At 44.2% G+C, this 24689-nt stretch overlaps 1 protein-coding gene and 1 non-coding gene across 3 annotated transcripts; both read left to right on the top strand.

Moving 5' to 3' along the window:
• Positions 1-5301: 5301 nt before the first annotated feature.
• Positions 5302-24627, top strand: LOC111980481 (myosin light chain kinase, smooth muscle). 2 transcript variants are annotated; one of them, XM_024011220.2, is made up of 17 exons: positions 5302-5594; positions 8934-9089; positions 9596-9748; positions 9993-10172; positions 12049-12093; positions 13382-13506; positions 13615-13768; positions 13846-14163; positions 14584-14686; positions 21530-21733; positions 21893-22110; positions 22409-22532; positions 22701-22853; positions 23002-23131; positions 23255-23342; positions 23695-23835; positions 24152-24627. In XM_024011220.2, exons 1-17 carry the CDS (start codon positions 5420-5422, stop codon positions 24355-24357), a joined length of 2673 nt encoding a protein of 890 aa, XP_023866988.1. In that variant the 5' UTR covers positions 5302-5419; the 3' UTR covers positions 24358-24627. The 2 variants fall into 2 exon arrangements, with proteins under 2 accessions (XP_023866988.1, XP_023866989.1); XM_024011221.2 differs by lacking the exon at positions 9993-10172.
• Positions 14244-14313, top strand: trnae-uuc (transfer RNA glutamic acid (anticodon UUC)). The gene has a single exon. It is a non-coding gene; the product is annotated as a tRNA-Glu (tRNA).
• Positions 24628-24689: the final 62 nt, after the last annotated feature.

Raw genomic sequence — 24689 nt, forward strand, 5'->3', positions numbered from 1 at the left:
GTGCGGGCAGCAATCGGTTGAAGAGCATGCATTTAGTTTTTCTAGCATTTAAAAGCAGTTGGAGGCCACGGAAGGAGTGTTGTATAGCGTTGAAGCTCGTTTGGAGGTTTGTTAGCACAGTGTCCAAAGAAGGGCCAGATGTATACAGAATGGGTGTCGTCTGCGTAGAGGTGGATCAGAGAATCACCAGCAGCAAGAGCGACATCATTGATATATACAGAGACAAGAGTTGGCCCGAGAATTGAACCCTGTGGCACCCCCATAGAGACTGCCAGAGGTCTGGACAACAGGCCCTCCGATTTGACTGCAGGGGGTGCTGAGATGTTGGCCAAGGGAGGGGTAGCCAGGTGGAAAGCATGGCCAGCCGTAGAAAAATGCTTATTGAAATTAGCGATTATCGTAGATTTATCGGTGGTGACAGTGTTTCCTATCCTCAGTGCAGTGGGCAGATGGGAGGAGATACTCTTATTCTCCATGGACTTTACAGTGTCCCACAACTTTTTGGAATTAGTGCTACAGGTAGCAAATTTCTGTTTGAAAAAGCTATCCTTAGCTTTCCTAACTGACTGAGTATATTGGTTACTGACTTCCCTGAAAAGTTGCATATCACGCAGGCTATTCGATGCTAATGCAGAACGCCACAGGATGTTTTTGTGCTGTTCAAGGGCAGTCAAGTCTGGGGTGAACCAAGGGCTATATCTGTTCTTAGTTCTACATTTTTTGAATGGGGCATGCTTATTTAAGATGGAGAGGAAAGCAACCATCTACTGACGTGATGAGGTCAATATCCTTCCAGGATACCCGGGCCAGGTCGATTAGAAAGGCCTGCTCACTGAAGTGTTTTAGGGAGCGTTTGACAGTGATGAGGGGTGGTCGTTTGACGGCGGACCCAGTACTCACACAGGCAATGAGGCATGATCGCTGAGCTCCTGGTTGAAGACAGCAGTGGTGTATTTAGAGGGTAGGTTGGTCAGGATGATATCTAAGAATGTGCCCATGGTTACGGATTTAGGGCTGTACCTGGTTGGTTCCTTGATGATTTGTGTGAGATTGAGGGCATCTAGCTTAGATTGTAGGATGTTTGTAACAGGATCTTAATGTTGTCAATGATGTTCACACCAAGCTGTTGGCTTCTGAAACCACTTCCTTATCCTCACCAGATATTATTTCCACAGAGGAAACTTATATTGATGTGTTTTTCAGTAATTAGGGGAGAAGTCCAAGCAACAGCAGCATTGTGTCAGGCTTCCGGCTATTCATCGGTCCTTTCTCAGCTTTCATTATTACATTCTGTATCTCAGAATGCAGGAAGGTTCCAGATCTTTAGTATTATTCTGTTTCTCTCATTTTCAGTTCTCAGTTCTCTCTCTGTACCTATTTAGTTAGCTCATTTTCTTTTAGTGGGTGACAACGTATATCAGGTACACATTTCCAAAAACGTGAAAATGACATGAAAGCTTTTACCAGATTTTTAACCTCAGCTGCATATCTGGCATCTCTCTTTAGAGGCCATTTAGACGTATCATTGGAACCGTACATTTAGATAGAGTGAACGTTAAGACCCCGCGTGCCAGGTGGGTGAGGGAGAGTAGGCCTCACTAAGGACAGACACAACAAATGTAAACCATTTAAGTCATTCAGTCAATTGGTGTCATTGGTCCTGTAAAGTTTATATTGTCTGTATGGGTGTGGCTCCTCCCATCAATTACCCAGGAGCCTCTCTGTCCTGTCTGTCGTTAGAGGCTCCCGCTGATGAATGAAGCATTATCACCCTCTTTCCTCGTAACGAGCTGCTTCCAGCATGACTTGCCAAATGTTTATCCAACTCTGTCCTGTATGCTGTCCGTCTGTCAACACTGCTCTGATTCAAACTCCTGTGTAGGCTTTTGTTAGGGAGTACAAATAGTTTTTTTTGTTTGGATTCTGTCCTGCATAATAGGGCCTATATGAATGGTCCTGTGTTAACAAAATTGAGCACTTCTCGCTCTAGCGTCTATTTCGGATGCCAAATTAGACGTGTGTGTGTGCACGGTCTACTCTATGTGTGTGTGTGGTGTGTGGTGTGTGTGTGGCCTCATACTGAGTGTATTGTAGCTGTGTGGTTGTTGGATGAGGTAATAGGTTTAGGCATGAGGTTATCTTATGGATTTATCGAAGAGCCCCTATTACCTGGTTGACTCACACTCTGGAATCTGCCTGCAATCGGGACTCAGGGGTAGACCTAACATAGTAAATGAAAATCCGGGACACTCAAATTAATATGATATGTTACATTTGGTATGGTAAGTATTCATTTGTGGATGTCCATCATCCATTTCATATTATATGTTACAAACTACAATTCAAATGATATGTTTCCGAATTACAATTCAAATGATATGTTTCCGAATTACAATTCAAATGATATGTTTCCGAATTACAATTCAAATGATATGTTTCCGAATTACAATTCAAATGATATGTTTCCGAATTACAATTCAAATGATATGTTTCCGAATTACAATTCAAATGATATGTTCCGAATTACAATTCAAATGATATGTTCCGAATTACAATTCAAATGATATGTTCCGAATTACAATTCAAATTATATGTTCCGAATTACAATTCATATTATATGTTCCGAATTACAATTCATATTATATGTTCCGAATTACAATTCATATTATATGTTCGGAATTGCAATTTGTATGATATGCTATGAATTGCAATTCGTACAATATGTTCATAATTGCAATTCGTACAATATGTTCAGAATTTGCAATACGTATATGTTACAAATTCCAATTTGTTGTGGCTAACGTTAGCTAGGTGGGTAGGTGGCTTACGCTAATGTTAGCTAGGCTAGGGTTTAGGGTTAAGGTTAGGAGTTAGGTTAAAAGTTAGGGTTATGGGAAGGGTTAGCTAACAAGTAGTTGCAAAGTAGCTATAAACTAGTAAATAGTTGCAAAGTTGCTAATTAGCTAAAATGCTAATGTCCGTGATGAGATTCAAACACGCAACCTTTGAGTTACTAGACGTTAGCGTTATATGCCAAACCATCCACCCCGACCAACCACCCTCCTTTTGTTTTTGCCTTAAGTAACCTTCTGTCTTATGTAGCCATACCAAACGTAACAAATCATACTAATTTTAGTGTCCCGGATTTTCGTTTACTATGTTACATCTAGTCTATTAGACCAGCCTGGGAATCTTTAGTGTCCTTCTAGTAAAGCGTCTCAGCTTCATCCTCAAGTTGGCTTGTGAAATAAAACGACAGACTGACCTATCTATGAGGACTGAGGACACAGTGTTGAGTAATGCCATTCACATTCATCTTGTAAGTCTTAAGTCTAAATCCTAGTGGATCCCACTAGAAGGAATTCTAGGGAATCCACCTGCCTGTACACATGGTCGGTTTTTATTACAGTGCTGTCATTCTAGTGGAAATGTGATGGTTAACAGAGTAGTTTAGCATGCACCTCCTAGCAGCGCACCTTGAAACATGCAGACCATCCATAGTCTCTGCTTTAGTTCAGTTACTGAACCAATGAGTTGTTGCAATATGACATGCATTGCAAGTGGTGAAATTCCAATTTGTCTGAGTTTGTCAACGTGTAATCTAGCAAGAATGTACTTATATCATGTCACGAACCGGCTCGAAGTTCGTAACAAAAAGGGAGACAAAGTGGAGATAAGGAAGAACAAAACATATTCATTAACTAAAGTAACCTAAATACAATGAACAATGGTGTGTGTAGTCAGTAATCAGTAGTGTAAGTGAGTGTTGCGTGGCATAAAATGTGATAATGATGGGGTGTGGAAGAGGTGCCCAAGCAACACAAACAAGCCAACACAAAACAAACAGGAACAAACAAAACAAACAACAAACGAAAAACAAACAAAACAACACAACAGAACAACACAACAAAGCAACACAACAACAACAAACTCTCATCAGCATGTCTGCATGGGAGTGATTCTCCTCACTCGAAATGGGGGGAGGTGTAGTTGTATATTACTGGGAACACACCCGGCCCAGGTGTGTCCATGTCGCTGACGACCCTCCCGGGCTTCGCCCACCAGCATCCTAAACAAGGAAAACAAGAAGCAAAGAAAAGAATAACGGCAGGACAGCAGTGGGAGGGTCGTCTACAATCACACCAATGGTCGGCTACACTAACACCGTCTCATCAATGTTTCTCTCTATCTCTCGACTTGTATTTGCTTTGATAATTCTTATCCCAGATCTCTACCAGAAACCCAACACAGCCCATTCTCATCTCACAAGACTGAATCATGGCAGTCCGTTCTGTGTGGTTAATTGATGTGGAATTTGGGAGGGCTGGAGCAGGATGATGAAGATGAAGGGACGTACAGAGTGATATTGAGTGAAGATCACTAACAGAGTACTTCGAAATCAGGGCAGTGAAACCACAAATGCTCTGTTGTGTGAGGAAGGGATGCAGAGGCTATGAAGACTGAGGTACCTTAAAGTAAACTATCAGTAAAGGTTATCAACAGTTTCAGTGAACAGTTTCAAATATCGGCATGATATACAAACATTCTAGTGTATTTGCTTGGTCTCAGTGCATACACTGGTCTTACAAGACTGGAACACAAGACTTAGTGTCGTCAGGGTGACATATTGTGGCTGTATTTCTGGCTTTGCTGTGCTGTGTGATTGAGAACGCTAGACCGTACAGAATCTACATAGGTTCATATAGCTATTGACTCAGGGGTGCTCATTATAATAGTGTTTGTAAGTAAATGTACAGTAAAGGCTTCCTCTTCTACTGAGCCCGAGGGATAGGGAAGCACCCACAGAGCTGCTTGGTTACTGCAGTAGCAGCCACTTGTTCTAGGTCTGTGTTACATGGACAACGGCTCAACTGTGGGAAAGATTTATTAGTGGCTGTCTCTCTGGGAATTATATGTTAACTGTTCTGGGGCGTGGCTGTTGTGTTCAATGCTCTCACCCACCGGTGTGAAATTATACATACCGTACGTAACAGAGATGTCACACACAGCCAAAAGTTCAGTCTCTACACTGATAAGTGAGCACTCAAAACAGTAAGACAGGTGAATGTGAACAAATCAAACACTTGACCAAGCAACCTTTGGCTGTGTTTGTGTGGATAATCTCTCTCTTTCTGTATATGTGTGTGTGTGTTTCTATTAGCTGTGGGGATAGTGAGCATAGGGGGTGGGTGTGTGTGAGAAGGGGACAGAGATACACAGACACACTGATAGGGACAAAGTGAAAGGGAGAAAGAGATAGAGGGGCATGAGGGAGGAGACTAACTATGACTGAACTATGAGTTGGCTGTGAGTGTGAGAAGCAACAGTGACCGAGAGAGGGAGAGGATGTTTGATAAGCGGCTTGGGAAATGACTGTTTAAGTTTGTGCGTTGAATGCAGAGACATTGTGGAGCCGGACATGAGCAGTGACAGCAGCTCCAAGAAGCGMTATGTATCAACCCTCAGGATGTACATCGGACCCACCAACACTTCCCCTGGGCAGGGAAAAAACATCTTGGCAACCAGTACCTCTTCTGCTACTAGGACTTCTGCTACTGCCACTAGGATTGGGATAGACACAGCCTCTAGTACAGGTAAGAGTGTGTGTTTGTGTGTGATAGTGTGTGTGTGTTCAGTGTGTGTGCGTAATGTCTGTCAGTGTGTAGTGGTGTAGTATGTGGTGGGGGGGGGGGGTCTAGGAGTGTAACTATTGACATTTCTTTCTAGTTGTTCAGGTCATCATAGTAATAGACAAGTTAGAACAGACATTTATCCTAGAGACTGCATAGCTGAATGAACCCTGACCACACACCATGACAAAGCATTTCTCTTTCATTTTCAGACAGTATATTTGCTTGTTTTACATGACAATGATATTTATTGGTTTTGTTTCTGCTTACCAGTTTGATATTGTAGATGTTAACATCTTGTATTGGTGTTTGGACTCTGTACTTCTTGAGTACTGGCTTTTGTTTTGTCGTTGCTTATAGTTACAGTGCAAAACGTCCACTGCCATCCACCTAACAAAATATTTGAACATGTATGTATTAAGATTTATTGTGTGTACTTCCTTGTACGCGCACCATCAAAGTGCATAGCATGTACAGTGTTCCATGTATTTTCAGATTTCCCTGATTTGCATTGGCTTCATGCCCATTACCTGAGAAGTGAAGGGTGCAGGAATCTACATGCCCAGTTGTTGTTTGTGAGTGCATTTAAAGGCCATGTGGTTCTTGTTTTGAACAGCCTGAGGAAGGGGTTTGGAGAAAAAAACATGGGTCCCCCCGCACTCAGCCTCCTTTGTACATGTTTTGTGACTGTGTTTCTCAGAGTGCAGTATCCTAAACACCTGTAGTGTAGGATGACATTACTGTGACAGTTCCATCCGCACTGGAAAGTAAAAGGGGCGCGTAAGCAGCGTGTGAATTATATCGTGACATTAGAATGTTTTTTACATTCATGGATGATGTGACATCCAAGAGCTCACCAAATGGTCCAGAATGGAGTTCAAGCCTGAAAAAGGGAAGTGTCCAGGAACGGTACCCATTCAAGATTGGAGAGGAGACCATCCCCACCGTCAGGATGGTTATGGTCCTGGGGAAGTGCTAAAGTTCTCTGGTCTAGAGGCACCAAGGTAGTCCACCTCGAGCCTGGGGAAGTGTGAAGAGCCTGGGGAAGTGTGAAGAGCCTGGGGAAGTGGTACAGGGCCGAGCTCAATGACAAAGAGAGTGTGAAGGAGATGCTCTTGCAAGCTGATACGTGGATGACATCTCTGAAGAAAAGCGGCCTGCCAGGCAAGTTTAAGGCATGTGGCTACCAACACAGGGTACTTCCCAGACTCCTCTGGCCACTGCTTGCCTACGAGGTACTTTTTTCAACAGTGGAGGCACTAGAGAGGAAAATTAACAACTTCCTCAGGAGATGGCTGGCGGTCCCATGAAGCTTCATCTGCCTGTACAGCACAGACAGCAATCTGCAGCTTCCAATAAAAAATGGTTTGTAGAGGAGTACAAGGCAACAAAAGCACGTCAGGCTATGATGCTGCGGGACAGCAAGGATGAGAGGGTTTGCCAGGCAGAGATCGAAGTCAGGAAAAAACAGGGCAGCTGGACATGATGGAAGAGCGTGCAAGAGAGGGCACTCACCTGGCAAGAGATCTGGAACATGGAAGGGCAGCGGATTAAGTTTCTGCTTTTCTCTGTGTATGATRTGTTGCCCACACCAACAAACCTCCACACATGGGGGTTGGCAGAGAGCCCCAGCTGCACACTATGTGGATGACCAGCCAACCTGGAGCACGTGTCCTCTTGACAAGCAGCTCTGACCAATGGAAAGTTCAGGTGTCAACATGACCAAATACTGACTCGGGACTGGCCGCGGAAATCACCGCGGGAATGGAGCAAGCAAGGAGAAAGCCCAAACAACTCACCCAGGGCCCCTGTATCATCCACTTCCTCAGGCCAGGAGACAGCGCAGCAAAGGGAACAAGGACCAAAGGGATCCTTGACACAGCAGGTGACTGGGAGATGTGGGCCAACTTCAAGAAGCAGCTTCAATTCCCAGAGAAGATAGCCAGCACAAGCCTCAGACCAGATATCGTTCTCTGGTCTAGAGGACCAAGCAGGCGGTCCTCATCGAGCTCACAGTGCCCTGGGAGGAGAGGATAGAGGAGGCACATGAGTGGAAGCTCGAGAAATACCAGTCCCTCATCCTTGTGTCAGAAGAATGGATGGAGAGCCTGGAATCTACCAATTGAGGTTGGCTGCAGGAGCGTCGCAGGCCAATCACTCTAGAGAACCCAGGGGGTGCTCAGCATTGAAGGAGTGGCAAGGAAGAAGCTAGTGGCTGACGTCAGCAAGCAGACAGTGTCATCCCGTTGGATCTGGCTGAAGATTAATGCCAGGGATCAATGTTAAGATGAAAATAAAGATATAAGTTTAGTTGTTGTCAATAAATATGTATTGTTGCATAACAAACAGATTTACAATTTAGATACTGTGAGATGTTTTAGTGCCAAGATGTTGGCTGTGTGCTACTGCTGTCTTTATACTAATTTGGTGGTCTGGTGGAGAAACACAGAGGAAGTATCTCAGTGTTTCTGTTGCAGATGTTTTGGTTCAGGCTTATTTTCCCAATATACAGTACATGTGTGGGTTTGGGCTATTTGTGTCTGTGTTGTAGACAATATAGTAGTTGTCAAGGTATTGTGGAGTCTTTCCTGTAACAGGGAGAGCTGATAAATACTCTGCTAGATGAGAGATGTGGTTAGCACATTAGAGCAGAGGAAGAACAGAAATACAAACGCAGCGATAAGGAAACGTTGTCAGTAACGCAAGATGACAGGCCAGGCAGAACACCCCGCTGTTAGTGCCGGCAGGCTGACCAAAAGTGTTTTAGCAGTTGTTTTCCCCCAGGGTGAGAGAACAGAGTGGCCAAATTCCACCCAAATTACTAGGTCTACCGGTATAAAAGTGCTATAGTACATGTACAATTGACCTCGACTAACCTGTACCTCCGCACATTGACTCAGTACCGGTACCCCCTGTATATAGCCTCATTATTGTTATTTTATTGTGTTACTTTTTATTATTTGGTCAATATTTTCTTAACTCTTCTTGAACTGCACTGTTGGTTAAGGGTTCGTAAGTAAGCATTTCACGGTAAGGTCTACACTTGTTGTATTCGGCGCATGTGACAAATAAACTTTGATTTGAGTGTTGATTGATTAACTTCAGAGCACATGCACAAAGACGTTACATGTACGTGTGGTTGTTTCACGTGCCAAAGCAACACAGCGATAGGAGCCTGCTTATCAGGCTGTCATAGAACAGATGGCACGCTGTATGAATTTCAAATGTGCTTATGATACTCTCTGTCCCCTGACCCCGTCCCACTCACCCCGTTACCCTGTCTCTCACCTGCATCTCATCCAGGGGACAGCTGCCACACACCAACCCCCCTCAGAAGTCTGGATCCACCCCTGTTCACAGAGCCTTTGGAGGACTGCTCGGCGGATGAAGGAAGTGACATCACACTCCGAGGGGTTATCACAGGAAGTCAGCCAATCAGTGTGTCCTGGCTGCACAATGGTGAGCTGAGGACAGGCCTTATTCTCCATGTCCTGCACAATTTGGCTCAACTTTATGAATTTTACTTGGAATTTGAATAGAAAATGTCTTCATTAAAATCAATGTCCACTGTGACATTTCATATCCATTGCCAAATGGACTTGAACGCCCAAACAACAAGGTAAATAAAAATCACATTTGCGTCACTCTGCTGCCCATGTTGCAAATTAGTAATACCTTGTGATGTTTTTTAGTTCTTTATATATCACCACTTTAGAAGGATAAGAAACTACTTCCAAGTGATACTGCTCACGCTCCTCCGTTAACACCTTCATTACATTTTAATTTTAGGACAGTGGGTGTTCACCCTCCCACATACTCAGTTTCCGTTTCTATGCCGGTCTCTCTCTTTCACATTCACACTCTCTGAGACGAACAGACACACACCCTGAAGCTGAGAACTAGCGTCAGTGGCCTGAGCTCTGAGAGAGTTTCATGTTGCTGTATATGGGTGTTCCCGTGGGCAGGTGAGGCAGTCTTTTTTGGGAAGCCCCTCTTCGATGGCAGTGAGACTAGGCTGGTGGTGAGGGAATGCCTACCTGAGGACGCGGGCGCCTACACCTGTGTGGCAGAGAACCGAGCGGGCAAGACCTCCAGCAGTGCAGCTGTGTGTGTGAGAGGTAAGACAACACACACACACACACACACACACACACAATGCTGAAGTGTGCTCAGATCACTGGCGTACCACACGCAGATCAGCGAAACTGCAGTATGCCACTGGCTTTTTGCATGAACACCAACAACACAAAGGGTTAACTACACTGCAATAAGAGTTTAGATTCTGATGTTGTGGTTGTTTTCTTTTATCCCTTCTGTTACGGGATACGAAACTGAAATTGTCCCCTGATGGAAACAATGCAGACTTTGAAACTATCTGCGGAGTCCTGAACGCAACTTCACACACTTCCCCTCCCCTCAACAACAACATTATGGAAAACAGAGGCTCAAAGTTACTGCTGTCATCCAACACTGACAGTGTCTTCAGACAATCCAGCTCCCCAATAAGCGCTAACACCCCGAGCCCAGTAGGACCCCGAAAAGGTAAAACATGAACTCATTATAGACTCTCTCTTATTCCCTGAGTGTACAAAAAATGAGGAACACCTTCCTAAAATTGAGTTGCACCCCCTTTTGCTGTCAGAACTGCCTCAATTTGTTGGGTCATGGACTCTACAAGGTTTTGAAAGCGTTCCAGAGATGCTGGCCCATGTTGACTCCAATACTTCCCACAGTTGTCAAGTTAACTGGATGTCCTTTGGGTGGTGGACCATTCTTGATACACATGGGGAAACTGTTGAGCGTGAAAAACCCAGCAGTGTTGCAGTTCTTGACACATTCAAACTGATGTGCCTGGCACCAACCATACCCCGTTCAAAGGCACTCAAATATTTGTCTTGCCCATTCACCCTCTGAATGGCACACATACACAATCCATGTCTCAATTTTCTCAAGGCTTAAAAATCCTTCTTTAACCTGCCTCCTCCCCTTCATCTACACTGATTGAAGTGGATTTAACACGTGACATCAATAAGGGATCATAGCTTTCACCTGGATTCACCTGGTCAGTCTGTCATGGAAAGAGCAGGTGTTCTTAATGTTTTGAACACTCAGTGTATACCTATTTCATGTGGTATACAACTCTTTAAAGCAGGCAAAGTTATTTCTGCAAAAATGCTACATTTACTTTTGGCTCATTTCCAAAGACATGAATATGCTTTCTGTCCAGCACACTATGGGTTATTATGGATACCTGGTTATTTTCTCTTCATTCAGATGAACCACATCAGTCATATTTGGCATTAATCACTTCAACCAATCAATGCTTAGTTCAACAACAGAGTGTCTGCATGGAAGTCTCATCCAGCCTTTGTACCGTTTCCCTTGTTCTGTATTACAATGCTGCTTTGATCTTCTCTCTCACTGCTCTCTCACTGCTCTCTCACTGCTCTCTGTCCAGCACCATGGAGGGGAAGATACAGTCCACTGTAGCATAGTTAAACCTAGAGACAGTGGGTGTCCAAATACCCATGCTAGCGTACTACAAACTAAAACTGCATACTCATTTCAGGGTTTCAACTAATAGAATTAACTCGTCTTTTCCAACTCATGTGTTTGACAACAGCTGATAATCAGATAAATTGTTCTGCTGTACCAAAATGAACGAATGACAAGAGTCAACGCAATCGCGCATTAGATGACGAAATTTCTCATACTATCAAACATTATTTTTTTCGCATACTATTTAGTACTCTGGTATTCAGACAATTTTGTGAACAAAAACTGTAATGGTTCATTTACTACGTGAGGCATATATGATCGAATAGAAGTTTAGCAATTTTTAGGTTGTTACAAATGCTCTGATAAGTGGACACGTGGCATTTTGGGTAACTTACCCCAAAAATACTTTATATCGGAGTTGTTCCTGTTGTCATAGAGATAAAGGCCTCATCATGGATATAACCCATTTTAGCATGGACGTTGTCATTGAGGGCTTCCACCATTTTAAACTTTGAGGGCTTCCACCATTTTAAATGAGTCAACTGGGTGGAGATTCCTATGAGTTGGGAGCAATCAGCCAATCAGACTACTTTAAAATGGAGAAGCCCATGCTGTCACAGACACTATAATGGCACAGATAAAAATATGAGCCCTCTATTTATCTCTATGGCCTGGTGTTCACACGTGTATCTGCCCTCTCATTGGCTAGAATGGTCCGACCTGATCTTGCCTCCTCCAGCCTGCCTTCCATATTTGAGGACATGTATTTCCATTGTTAGAGCTGTCACTCGAATATCTTGTCAATATAATAGACAATCTTTGGTTATGGTCCAGAGAGAGCTTAGCCACGCCCTCCCACACCCCTATCACTAACTACCTGCACCTGTGATCTCATCTCACATCACCTCCGTTCCACCAGTCTCCACAGAAGTCACGCCAAAGAAGAGAGTCAGCTCGGGGACAGGTAAGACACACACTAGTCTCTCTCTCTCCTCTGTGAACAAGCCAAGAGCTGCACCTGTCTCTCTTTCAGTGCATTTATTCTGTAGAACATTTCCAGTTGTTGTCCTTGCTTTCATCTATTGTGTTTTTATCAACCCACAGCTTTTGAATCATATTGTCGTCCAGCCTCCGATACTAGAGTTACACATTTAGTTTGACCCTTTGTACTCTTCTGTATTGTCAGTGTGTATTGTGCTGCTGTAGTGAGGGACTTTGCTCTGGGTAAGGCTAGAGTGTTATTGTGTATGAACTGGGTAAGGGTGTTACCAGGTAGAACCATACGAGGATGTATAGTTCATGTGGGTCACCAGTTGCCCATCCTTGACTTAATTGCATACTTCTGTGTAGATAACTTGTAACTTTGTCAATAGATGGTGTAGGTTTACATCGTTCAGTGGATTGCCCAGAAGCTGATTTGTCATAACTTAATGTATGCTGGCTGTCCAGTCTTATCAGTTGCCTCTAATCTGTGTGTAAGAAAGAGGAAAGTTGTTTACAAGTAGGCCGGTAAATAAATGTATTCAATTTGAAATGGAGTGATTTTAAAATAGGGCTATTTGTTAGGCTAGACGGGCATCAGTTGAATGCATTCCATGGGAGGTTTTGTGGCGTCAGTCCTTCTCGTCTCAAAGAGAAAGTGCTTTATACACTCACACCAATTAGAACAGAAGTGCATCTTTATCACAGTGGTTTTAGTCAAATGTACCATACTGCCATACTGATTTGACTACTGACCAGAAAGAGGCTGTGTCCACCCACGCCCTTTGGGGCTTTGCTCTTAAAAGGATTTCTCCAATGTAATGTCAGGGTTATAAGGAAGTCATCTGTACCTGGTTATAAATGATATCTAACCATTTCTATCTTCAGCATACTTGATAACAGTATTGGCAATTCATTTACATTGAAAATGAATGTTTGGTCTGAATGCTTGACCATGTTATGTACTGGTGTGTGTGTGTAGGTGTTTGTAGTTGTTGGACACTGTTGGTTTCATAAGGACTGCTGCTACTTGTTTGGTCATAAAATCCTGCTTGCAGACCCGCACGCAAACACATACACACAAACACAACAGTCGTACAGGCAAACAGAACCACTCATGCACACACAATAACACTTACATGTACAAAAACAAACGCAGGTCTCACACATAGTTAATCATGTTTTGTAAACAAATAATTATTGTGGCCCCTTGAGGCCTCTAGTGGACTCTAGTCAAAACTCAGAAGTTTGTTTTGCCCTGTCTTTCGCAGCCTCGTTGCAGTTTAAGGATCCCCCATCCCACATTGAGGCACGGCTAGGAGAGACAGCCCGTCTGACGTGTGTGTTCAGTGGAAGTCCCCCTGTGGTGTCCTGCTGGATACGAAATAAAGAACCGGTACCAATATTTAAAAAAATAATAATATTATTTTCTAACGAGTGAACAAATATCACTAGCCTTCTGAGCGTGTGAGTGTATAATTTGTCTAACTCACTCTCTCTGTAGGTTGTAGATGGGTCTGAGTTGTGGGTAGAGAGCAGTGATCAGAGCAGTACGCTGGTGATAGCAGAGCCAGGACCTGAGCACTCAGGACGCTACACCGTTGTAGTACGAGACCGCAAGAGCTCGGCGCAGCACACCCTCACTCTTTCTGTCATTGGTAAATAACACTTGCAAAACATTTCTGTGCTTTGTGTGTTTTTGTGCCTAACCTGTACCGTGTCTTCCTGGTCCCAGAGCGGCCCCAGTCCCCAGCCTCCAGCCCCGTGGTGTCTCTCCTCTCTGTCTCTCCTCTCTGTTTGGTCCTGTCCTGGTCTGGGCCCTGCTACGACGGAGGCAGTGCTGTCCTGGGCTACGTGGTGGAGGTGAGGAGAAAAGGCCCCGCCGAGTCTGGGGGCTGGAGTGAACTCACAGCCCATTGCAAGAGTACTTCTTACAAGGTGCGCTCCGGTCTTGAGCCTCAGGGGGAGTACTGCTTCCGGGTGAGGGCCTACAACGTGGTGGGGGTGAGCGAGCCCAGTGAGGAGTCTCAGCTTATCAAGATGGAGCAGATAGGTGAGCCATGTCGGTGTCTAGTTGATTTGGTTCCAGCAGGAGTCGTATACTGTGAACTTCATCATGTGTGGCTGTATACCGTGTGGCTCAGTTGGTAGAGCATGGTGCTTTCAATGCCAGGGTTGTGGGTTCGATTCCCACTGGGGACCAGTACAGGAAAAAGTATCCACTCACTACTGTAAGTCGCTCTGGATAAGAGCGTTTTCTAAATGATTCAAATGTCAAATCTTAATCATTCTTATTTATCACATGAACTTCATGCCTTCAGCTGCAGAGAGGAACACATTTCAACAAGATTTTTCAACTCAATCAATCTGTTTCCAGTAGATTTGTATCAATAGCGTGCATTAGGTGCATCGCTTGATGCGGCCTATGATGACTGACAGCTCATATGTCTGTCTCTGTGTGTGTGATCTGTAGCTGAGCCACAAGAGGAGGAGTCTCCTCGGACATATGAGGACGTCACCATCGACTCCACCCACAAGGTCACCGATCACTACAATGTACTGGAGAAACTGGGAGTGTGAGTATCTCCCATGAAAACAATACACAAAAAAACACACATGCCTGTGTGTATGCAGTGTAGATAACAAATGAGTTAAACTCACTGCCACCAGATCAGCAGTTTAGCGATAATCTCTCTTATCCTCTGGTAGGTTCATTGACATGAACCTTAACCTTATCTGTTATCCCTTATCTGTAGATGTCTGTTCATCTACAGATAAGGGACACTCACTATCTGGTTTCATGCCAGCTCTTGGTTCATGCAAGCTCTTGTTCACAAGGTTTTTCAAGCAAAAAAAAATGGTTCCTCCCCTCTGAAATGTCAAAGACATGGCTGATCTACGCTTGACAAAACACTTGTTGATTCAGTGTTTAGTCAACAGAGGGGAATTTGAGTCACAGAGCATGGAGGAGAGAAGTGTTCAGACAGAACAGCGCATGGAGGAGAGAAGTGTTCAGACAGACAGAGCGTAGAGGAGAGAAGTGTTCAACAGACAGAGCGTAGAGGAGAGAAGTGTTCAGACAGACAGCGTGTAGAGGAGAGAAGTGTTCAGACAGACAGCGTGTAGAGGAGAGAAGTGTTCAGACAGAGCATGGAGGAGAGAAGTGTTCAGACAGACAGCGTGTAGAGGAGAGAAGTGTTCAAACAGACAGAGTGTAGAGGAGAGAAGTGTTCAGACAGAGCATGGAGGGAGAGAAGTGTTCAGACAGACAGCGTGTAGAGGAGGAAGTGTTCAGATAGAAGCATGGAGGAGAGAAGTGTTCAGACAGACAGCGTGTAGAAGAGAGAAGTGTTCAGACAGACAGCGTGTAGAGGAGAGACGTGTTAGAACAGAGCATGGAGGAGAGAAGTGTTCAGACAGAGCATGGAGGAGAGAAGTGTTCAGACAGAGCATGGAGGAGAGAAGTGTTCAGACAGACAGAGCGTAGAGGAGAGAAGTGTTCAGACAGACAGAGCGTAGAGGAGAGAAGTGTTCAGACAGAGCATGTAGCAACCCTGATCCTCTCCATTTAGTCAGAATAAGGGATGTGCTTTAATTTTCCCACTCTACCATATCATTTACACGTGTATGTATCTCTACTAACACCTCTCCCTCCTCTGAACTTGTACAGTATGAAGGCAGAGAGTTGTCTCAGTGATTTAGTGGTTAGGACCATAGAATAGAATCTCTAAATTCTAGTACTGTAGTTAGGACACTGAGATTTTCCTGACCATGACCTGACCAGGAAATCTCCGGTGAAAACCCCAGAGTTTTTCCTGGTCAGGTCACATGGTCAGGGACAACTCTTCCTTTACATTCCTGGTCAGATCTCTATCTATGTTCTGGAGCCATGATTATACAGACGGGTTGGCACCGATTACCATTGCATTATGGTCTATGGGGTTCACAGGTCTGTGTGTCTATGTATGTCTAGAGCAGGGGTGGGCAAAATACAGATCTGGCCTGCGGGAGGTTTGAGTATTTATATATTTTTTGGGGAAATGATTATTGTAGTAGGTAAAAAACAAACACTCCAGGCTACTCTTGAACGTCTAAAACTGGATAGAAAGTTGTAGAAATTATAATGGACCGATATATATAAGTAACTGTCCTTTTTTTGGCCCGCAAATGTATTTTGACAAATAAATCGGTTCCCCCCAAAATCTGTGTGGCCCTCTGTTGAATTTTTAAATCCAGATGTGGCCCTCGAGACAATGTTTGCCCTGTCTCTTATACACATCTAGATGTGTATAAGAGACAGGCATGGTGCTTTCAATGCCAGGGTTGTGGGTTCGANCCACACACACACATCATAGACTGTATCTGATTTGTATGGACAAAAGTCTCATCAATCCATTGCGTGGATGGCAATGTTAATGCAAACTTGACTAGCTCTGTGTATGTGTAAAGCAGTTAAACATACTTATTCTTCCGCTGCCACCTGTAGGGCCAAAACCGTGAAAGCTACCGACACCAAAACAACTTTCAAATGTGCAGGCTGACCCTCCGCAGTGCGGGGAAAAAAACTTTTTGATACCACTTATACTTTTCAGCTCCATAGGCTTGAATTGGTATTTGGTATTTGTATTTGGCTACGCTACTGCTCTTGAACCATTTAAAACTACCAACACCAAAACAACTAACATTTGCAGTGGTACTGTTGGTAAAAAAAAATAATAATAATTATACTACTTATATGTTTCACACTACCATAATATTTGCATGAATCCCAATGGATTTCAAGGGTAATAGACTTGAATGGGAAAAATGACTACTAGTCCTCCACCGTTTAAGATAGAAACGCCATTCAAAGTTTAAAACATGCAGACCGGTCTGGAATAGGTTGCTTGTATACTGACCACAACCACGCAACTACTGCCCACCGCTACAAACCCCCCCCCCCCCGACGTTGACATGTGCAGACTGACTCAATATAGATGCCTTCAACACAACTTTTTGCTATCAGTCCTACTTCGTAAACCATAAAGCTGGTTGTATCCCCATTCATTTCAGTGGTGGAATGCAGGCTTCAACATTTAAAAACTGAAATCAGTGCCACAACTTTTAGACAAAACACTGTGAGAGCTTAAAAACACTTTATATGGCTTATGGTGATATACTGTAGTGCTCCCTCTACCCTACTATACCAGCCCACTATAACCCATTATAGTAACTCCACACCTACAGCCAATCCAAAATGGGTCACTATCACTAAACTATAGCCTATGAAAAACCTATTACAACCATTATTGCTACAGCTGCCACTACCACTTCTTTCAATACCATGAAAAACACCTAAAGAGGAGCAAGAAAACCAAATTTTCTTCATTTGTGCTATGGGACAATACTAAATGTGTTCTCTGCCACCACCAGACCTCCCCTGGGGACATCAGACCACAATGTTGTCTACCTCAGGCCAACCTACTGTCACCTCCTGGAGAGGGAGAAACCCACAGTTAAAACTGTCCAGATCTGGAACGACAACGGTATCACTTGTCTCCAGGGGTGTTTTGACTGAACTATGTGGGAGGTATTTGAGGACAGCTGCTTTGATCTTGATGAACTCACAGATGTTGTTTCAGACTATGTAAACTTCTGTGTTGAGTCAGTTGTGCCTACTAAAATCTGTAAAATCTTCCCTAACAACAAGCCTTGGGTATCAAAACATCTAAAATCACTACTTGACAGGAAGAAGGCAGTTTATGCTGACTGTGATAGACAGGCTTTAAGAGATGTACAACGTGAGATCAAAAGACAGATACTGGTGGACAAGGAGGCATACAAGCAAAGGGTGGAGAGGACCATCTCCTCAGGAAACTCAAGGGTGGCCTGGCAAGGGATTAAATCCATGGCTAGTGCCCACCCCCCCCCCCCCCACACACACACACACAGGCAGGGGGAAAAACAGTGCTGACCTTGGGAGATATGAGGGCCAGAACATGGCTAATGAACTGAATGTTTTCTTCTCAAGATTTGAATCAGACAACCTTGTGTCGGAGGTAAAACAAATGGAAGCATCATTACAAATGTTTGAGAGGGTTGTTGTTAAACAGGCTGACGTTTTGAAGTTGTACAGAGAATGTAACACACACTAAAGCCCAGGCCCAGACAAAATAAGTGAACATGTGTTCAAGTACTGTGCTGAACAATTGGAAAATGTCTGTAAAAACACCAGTCAATCTTTGCTTGACCAGCAACACGTACCAGTATTGTGGAAAAACTCAATTATACCAATTCCTAAAGCACCTAATCCCTCTGTGCTGAATGACTACTGACCTGTTGCCTTGACATTCTTAGTAATGAAATGTCTTGAGACACTTGTGAAAAGTCATCATATTCTCAGCGTCACCCAGAAGTTCATCGACCCATTTCAGTTTGCCTATCAGCCCAGCAGAGGAGTTGATGATGCCATTCTTACTCTCCTCAACTTGGTCTACAGACATTTAGAAGGTGCCAAATCCCATGTCAGGGTTATGTTTGTTGACTTTTCTTCTGCCTTCAACACAATCCAGCCTTACATTCTGGCACAGAGACTCATTTGGGACTTCTCCTTGGATGGGGGGGCTGGTTTTGTGGCTGTTGGACTTCCTGAGCCAACCCTCACAGCGGGTCAAAATATGTCCCCCACGTGTCGGACATGCGCAACACCAACACAGGCTCTCCTCAGGGATGTGTTTTGTCCCCACTTCTGTACATCTTGTACACTAATAGCTGTACTAGTTCCCATCCCGACAGACACCGATAAGTTCGCTGATGACCCTGCCTTGATCAGCCTGTTGCATGATGATGAGGAACACCATGGCCCGGTCCTAGATGACTTTGTAGAGTGGTGTGACCAATCACACTTGGTCCTCAATACCAATGAGACCAAAGAGATGTGCATAGACTTCAGGAAGCATACAACACCTACCTCTGCAACATCTATCAGAGGTCAGAACATAGAGATTGTAGAGGTATACAAATATCTGGGTGTCCTCTTGTACAATAAGCTTCAGTGGAGTAAATGTACAGACCTGATCTACAAAAAGAGCCAATAGAGACTTACTTTCTCAAAGACCTGGGATCTTTTAATGTAGACTACTATACTGACTATGTTTTACAAGTCTTTCATTGAGAGTATTTTAACTTTTTGTATTGTTTGTTGGTTTGGCAATTCCACTGTCAGCCAGAGAAATATGCTGAGAAGGATTATCACCACAGCATGCAAGGTACTTGGAGTCAAACAGACAGGCCTGGATGAGATCTTTAAGGTCAGGGCCCTCCACAAGGCTCACAAAATAATTTTAGACCCAAGCCACCCCCTGTACCCGGACTTTGAACTACTCCCCTCTGGGCGCAGGAATAGGGCACCCCTCGGCAGGAAAAACAGAACTAGACAATCATTTGTGCCAGGTGTGATATCCCTCTTAAATAGCTTGGGCTAATGTTCCTATCATCCCTGTAAGGCCAGCAGGCCTGTCTCTTTTTATTGGTACAGTTGAAGTCGGAGGTTTACATACACCTTAGCCAAATACATTTAAACTCAGTTTTTCCACAATTCCTGACATTTAATCCTAGTAAAAATTCCCTGTCTTAGGTCAGTTAGGATCACCACTTTTATTTTAAGAATGTGAAATTTCAGAATAATAGTAGAGAATGATTTCTTTCAGCTTTTATTTCTTTCATCACATTCCCAGTTGGTCAGAAGTTTACATACACTCAATTAATATTTGGTAGCATTGCCTTTTAAATTGTTTAACTTGGGTCAAACGTTTTGAGTAGCCTTCCACAGGCTTCCCACAATAAGTTGGGTGAATTTTGGCCCATTCCGCCTGACAGAGCTGGTGTAACTGAGTCAGGTTTGTAGGCCTCCTTGCTCGCACATGCTTTTTCTGTTCTGCCCACAAATTTTCTATAAGATTGAGGTCAGGGCTTTGTGATGGCCACTCCAATACCTTGACTTTGTTGTCCTTAAGCCATTTTGCCACAACTTTTGGAAGTATGCTTGGGGTCATTGTCCATTTGGAAGACCCATTTGCGGCCAAGCTTTAACTTTCTGACTGATGTCTTGAGATGTTGCTTCAATATATCCACATAATTTACCTCCCTCATGATGCCATCTATTTTGTGAAGTGTACCATTCCCTTCTGCAGCAAAGCACCCCTACAACATGATGCTGTCACCCCCGTGCTTCACGGTTGGGATGGTGTTCTTCGGCTTGCAAGCGTTCCCCTTTTTCCTCCAAACATAACGATGGTCATTATGGCCAAACAGTTCTATGTTTGTTTCATTGGACCAGAGGACATTTCTCCAAAAAGTACGATCTTTCTCCCCATGTGCAGTTGCAAACCGTAGTCTGGCTTTTTTATGGCGGTTTTGGAGCAGTGGCTTCTTCCTTGCTGAGTGGCCTTTCAGGTTATGTCGATATAGGACTCGTTTTACTGTGGATATAGATACTTTTGTACCTGTTTCCTCCAGCTTCTTCACAGGGTCCTTTGCTGTTGTTCTGGGATTGATTTGCACTTTTCGCACCAAAGTACGTTCATCTCTAGGAGACAGAACCTGAGCGGTATGATGGCTGCGTGGTCCCATGGTGTTTATATTTGCGTACTATTGTTTGTACAGATGAACGTGGTACCTTCAGGCGTTTGGAAATTGTTCATCCTTGGGAGCCAGACTTGTGAAGGTCTACAATTTTTTTCTGAGGTCTTGGCTGATTTCTTTGCATTTTCCCATGATGTCAAGCAAAGAGGCACTGAGTTTGAAGGTATGGCCTTGAAATGCATCAGCAGGTACACCTCCATACATTTCTGGAATTTTCCAAACTGTTTTAAGGCACAGTCAACTTACTGTATGTAAACTTCTGACCCACTGGAATTGTGATACAGTGAATTATAAGTTAAATAATCTGTCTGTAAACAATTGTTGGAAAAATGACTTGTGTCATGCACAAAGTAGATGTCCTAACCGACTTACCAAAACTATAGTTTGTTAACAACAAATTTGTGGAGTGGTTGAAAAACAAGATTTAATGACTCCAACCTAAGTGTAAACTTCTGACCCACTGGAATTGTGATACAGTGAATTATAAGTTAAATAATCTGTCTGTAAACAATTGTTGGAAAAATGACTTGTCATGCACAAAGTAGATGTCCTAACCGACTTACCAAAACTATAGTTTGTTAACAACAAATTTGTGGAGTGGTTGAAAAACAAGATTTAATGACTCCAACCTAAGTGTATGTGAACTTCCGACTTCAACGGTATCTAACTGTTATCAAAGTTGTTTTTGTTATTTAAACGCCACTTTAAACATGTACATGACACTGCAACAAAATTTCCCCATGGGGACAATAACGTCAGTGAAGTTAATGACATCTATCTCCTGTGACACTCTACAGGGGGAAGTTTGGCCAGGTGTTCAAACTGACTCACAAGGAGACGGGCCGTGTGTGTGCCGGAAAGTTCTACAAGGGCCGGCGGGCCAAGGAGAGGGAGGCGGCCCGTAAAGAGATAGAGCTGATGAACTTCCTGCACCACCCCAAACTGGTCCAGTGTCTGGGGGCCTATGATCTCAAGCCAGAGATGGTCATGGTCATGGAGTTGTAAGTATAGAATCTAGACAACAATCATTGACCACAATGCTTGGCAGTGGAAGCCATAGAGCCCTGTAGAAGTAAATGCATGACGTCCGCTGTCACTATGTGAATGGAATTGAATCAAATTGAAAATACAACCTTGATCCTGTGATTGTATGTGTACAGCATTGCCGGAGGTGAGCTGTTTGAGCGTATAGTGGACGACAGCTTTGTGCACACGGAGCCGGCCAGTGTGCGCTACATGCAGCAGATCGTGGAGGGGATCGGCTACATGCACCAGCAGAACGTCATCCACCTGGACCTGAAGCCTGAAAACATAGTGTGTGTTGACCACACTGGCACGCGCATTAAGATCATCGACTTTGGCCTGGCCAGCAAGCTGGGTGAGTGTGGGGCTGGCTGAGGGACAGAGCCAAGGGTGTTGAATGGCGCTGCAGGTTTTGGAAACATTGTTGGTTTGCATTGCAACACCTGGGAAATGAATGATGTCTGCCTCTGTGTTCACTGTGATATGGTTGTGTCTTAAATGGTACCCTATTACCTATATAGGGAATAACTTTTGATCAGGGCCCATAGGGGCTGTGTTTAAAAAGGCCCTGGTCAAAATTAGTGCACTATGTAGGGAATAGGGTGTCATTTGGGACGCATCCTCATTACCCTGAGGTGTTGTCTGCCCTCCAGACCCTTCCACTCCCCTGAAGGTGATGCACGGGACACCAGAGTTTGTGGCTCCAGAGGTGATTGGCTATGAGCCTGTTAGCTTAGCTACAGACATGTGGAGCATTGGAGTCATCTGCTACATATTGTGAGTACTAAGGCAATATTCTGTTTAATTCATTCTCAATTAGAGACATTCTTCTCTGCCTACAACAGGGCTTGACAAAATTGAGCTTTTCTGCCATCTAGTGGCCATACATTGCTATTGCTGATATATCAAGTTCAAATGTGTCTGCGTGCGTGTGTGTGTGTTCAGACTGAGTGGCGAGTCTCCCTTCCAGGGTAACAGTGAGGCAGAGACCCTGGCCTTGGTGACTGGTGCTCAGTGGGAGTTTGACGAGGAGAGCTTCGAAGAGATCACTGACCAGGCCAAAGACTTCATCAGCTCTCTGCTCAACAAGGAACCAAGGTCTGGGACAACACCATATTCCATATACCTGTACCAATATATATGTGTGTGTGTGTCTCTGAGTGACTGTCTATGGATGAGCCTAGCCCTGTCTGTCCTCTAACCCTCTCTGTCTGTCCTCTAACCCTCTCTGTCTGTCCCTACCCAGGCGCAGGATATCCTGTGAGGAGGCTCTGGTCCACTCCTGGATAGCTGAGCCCATCTCATCAGACCCCAGCACCACCAAGTGTCTCTCCAAGGAGAAGATGAAGAGGTACCTCGCCAAGCAGAAGTGGAAGGTAGGTAGTGGGTTCCCCACCAGGAGGACACTTTGTATTTTACTACATTTCAGTTCTTTAATTATTTCATCATCCCCCAGTTGGTGTGAAACTGACTGAAGCCTCTCTGTGTATCTCCTGTAGAAAACGGGGAAAGCCCTGCTGGCGCTAAAGAGGATGGCTCTGCTGTCTAAAGCCGATGGGCCTGGCACTGCCACCACCCCTGCAGAAGGTGAGACCTCCCTCCATACTTCCAAAACCTGCCATACTCAATACAAACCATGTCAGTTTCTCATAACCCTACCTTTCCTCATGTGATATACAGGGGTGCAACTTTTCATTCGGAAATTGCATTTTTGTCCCCCCCACAGTTTTATAGTTGGAGTGTGATACAAAACCAGCGGTGTGCTTTAGGACCACGTGGACCCACTTCTAAAACCAAAGTTGCGCCCCTAGTGATATGACCCTGTTAGACCTGTCAACCAGATGAGCGCTACGCATACCATTGGTAGACTTGTCCTCAGTCTGGCTGACCAGGCTATGACTCTGATGTGAGCCTTGACCCTGTGTCTGACCCCTGACAGACAGCCCCCTGAGTCGTGAGGCAGAGCAGGCCCTGCAGTCTCTAGAGGTCAAACTCCGGGGGGGGCCCCAGTTCTCCCTGACCCTAACGGACCAGACTGCCTGCCAGGGCTCCACCGCCCGCCTCTCCTGTCACCTCACAGGTACCTACCTATACACTGCATTACACTACAAACAGTTTCCATCTCAATCGCTTTAGTAGACATGTTTGGTTGACCGAATTACACCTTTTCACTGAGTTTCAGCTGGTGCTTGTAAAGATATTAAATGCTTTGTTTTAAAGTTGGGCATTGATTAAGAGCAATCATGCCTAACTAAGTCCCTTGCTCAAGGCCACACAGCTGCATCCTGCTGTGTAATACATGTTAAGCTTTTCAAGTGTGTAACTGTTACATTCCATTTTCCTGCTCTCTTGTCATTGGATGTTTCCTCTCTCACCCCTCTGACCTTTCCTTTCAGGGTATCCTGACCCAGAGGTGGTGTGGTTGAGGGGGGAGGAGCCTCTGGAGGAGTCATCCCGGGTGCAGATAGAGTATGAAGAGGATGGGCTCTGCACCCTGGTCCTGGCCCAAGTTGGGCCAGAGGACTCGGATGTTTACACCTGTAGGGCCACCAACGACCAGGGGAAGGCACTGTGTTCAGCCAAACTCATAGTAAAGGAATAGGTTTGTTCAGACCTGTGAATAGCAGAAATTCAGACGCCCATGTTTGTGAAATGTCTTTCAAACGTTCCAGAAAATGTAGTATAGCGCTTGAACCACTAAACTCTGTACATTACGGCTCTTGTGAAACAACTCTTTGATTTCAGATTGAAAACCTAAGTCTTACTAGTTATTTTGGACATGCGTACGGGTTTGAAAATAATAATCCTGTGAATTAATATTACTGTGAATAGAGTAAGTGTCTTAATAATAAAGGAATCTTTTTGCACCAAGTATGGTTGTTAAACATTTGCCAGATGTAAGTTTAATGTGCATGTATTGTAACTGCTATGAAT

Source organism: Salvelinus sp. IW2-2015, linkage group LG20 (assembly GCF_002910315.2).
Source record: "Salvelinus sp. IW2-2015 linkage group LG20, ASM291031v2, whole genome shotgun sequence".
Lineage (NCBI taxonomy): Eukaryota > Metazoa > Chordata > Actinopteri > Salmoniformes > Salmonidae > Salvelinus > Salvelinus sp. IW2-2015.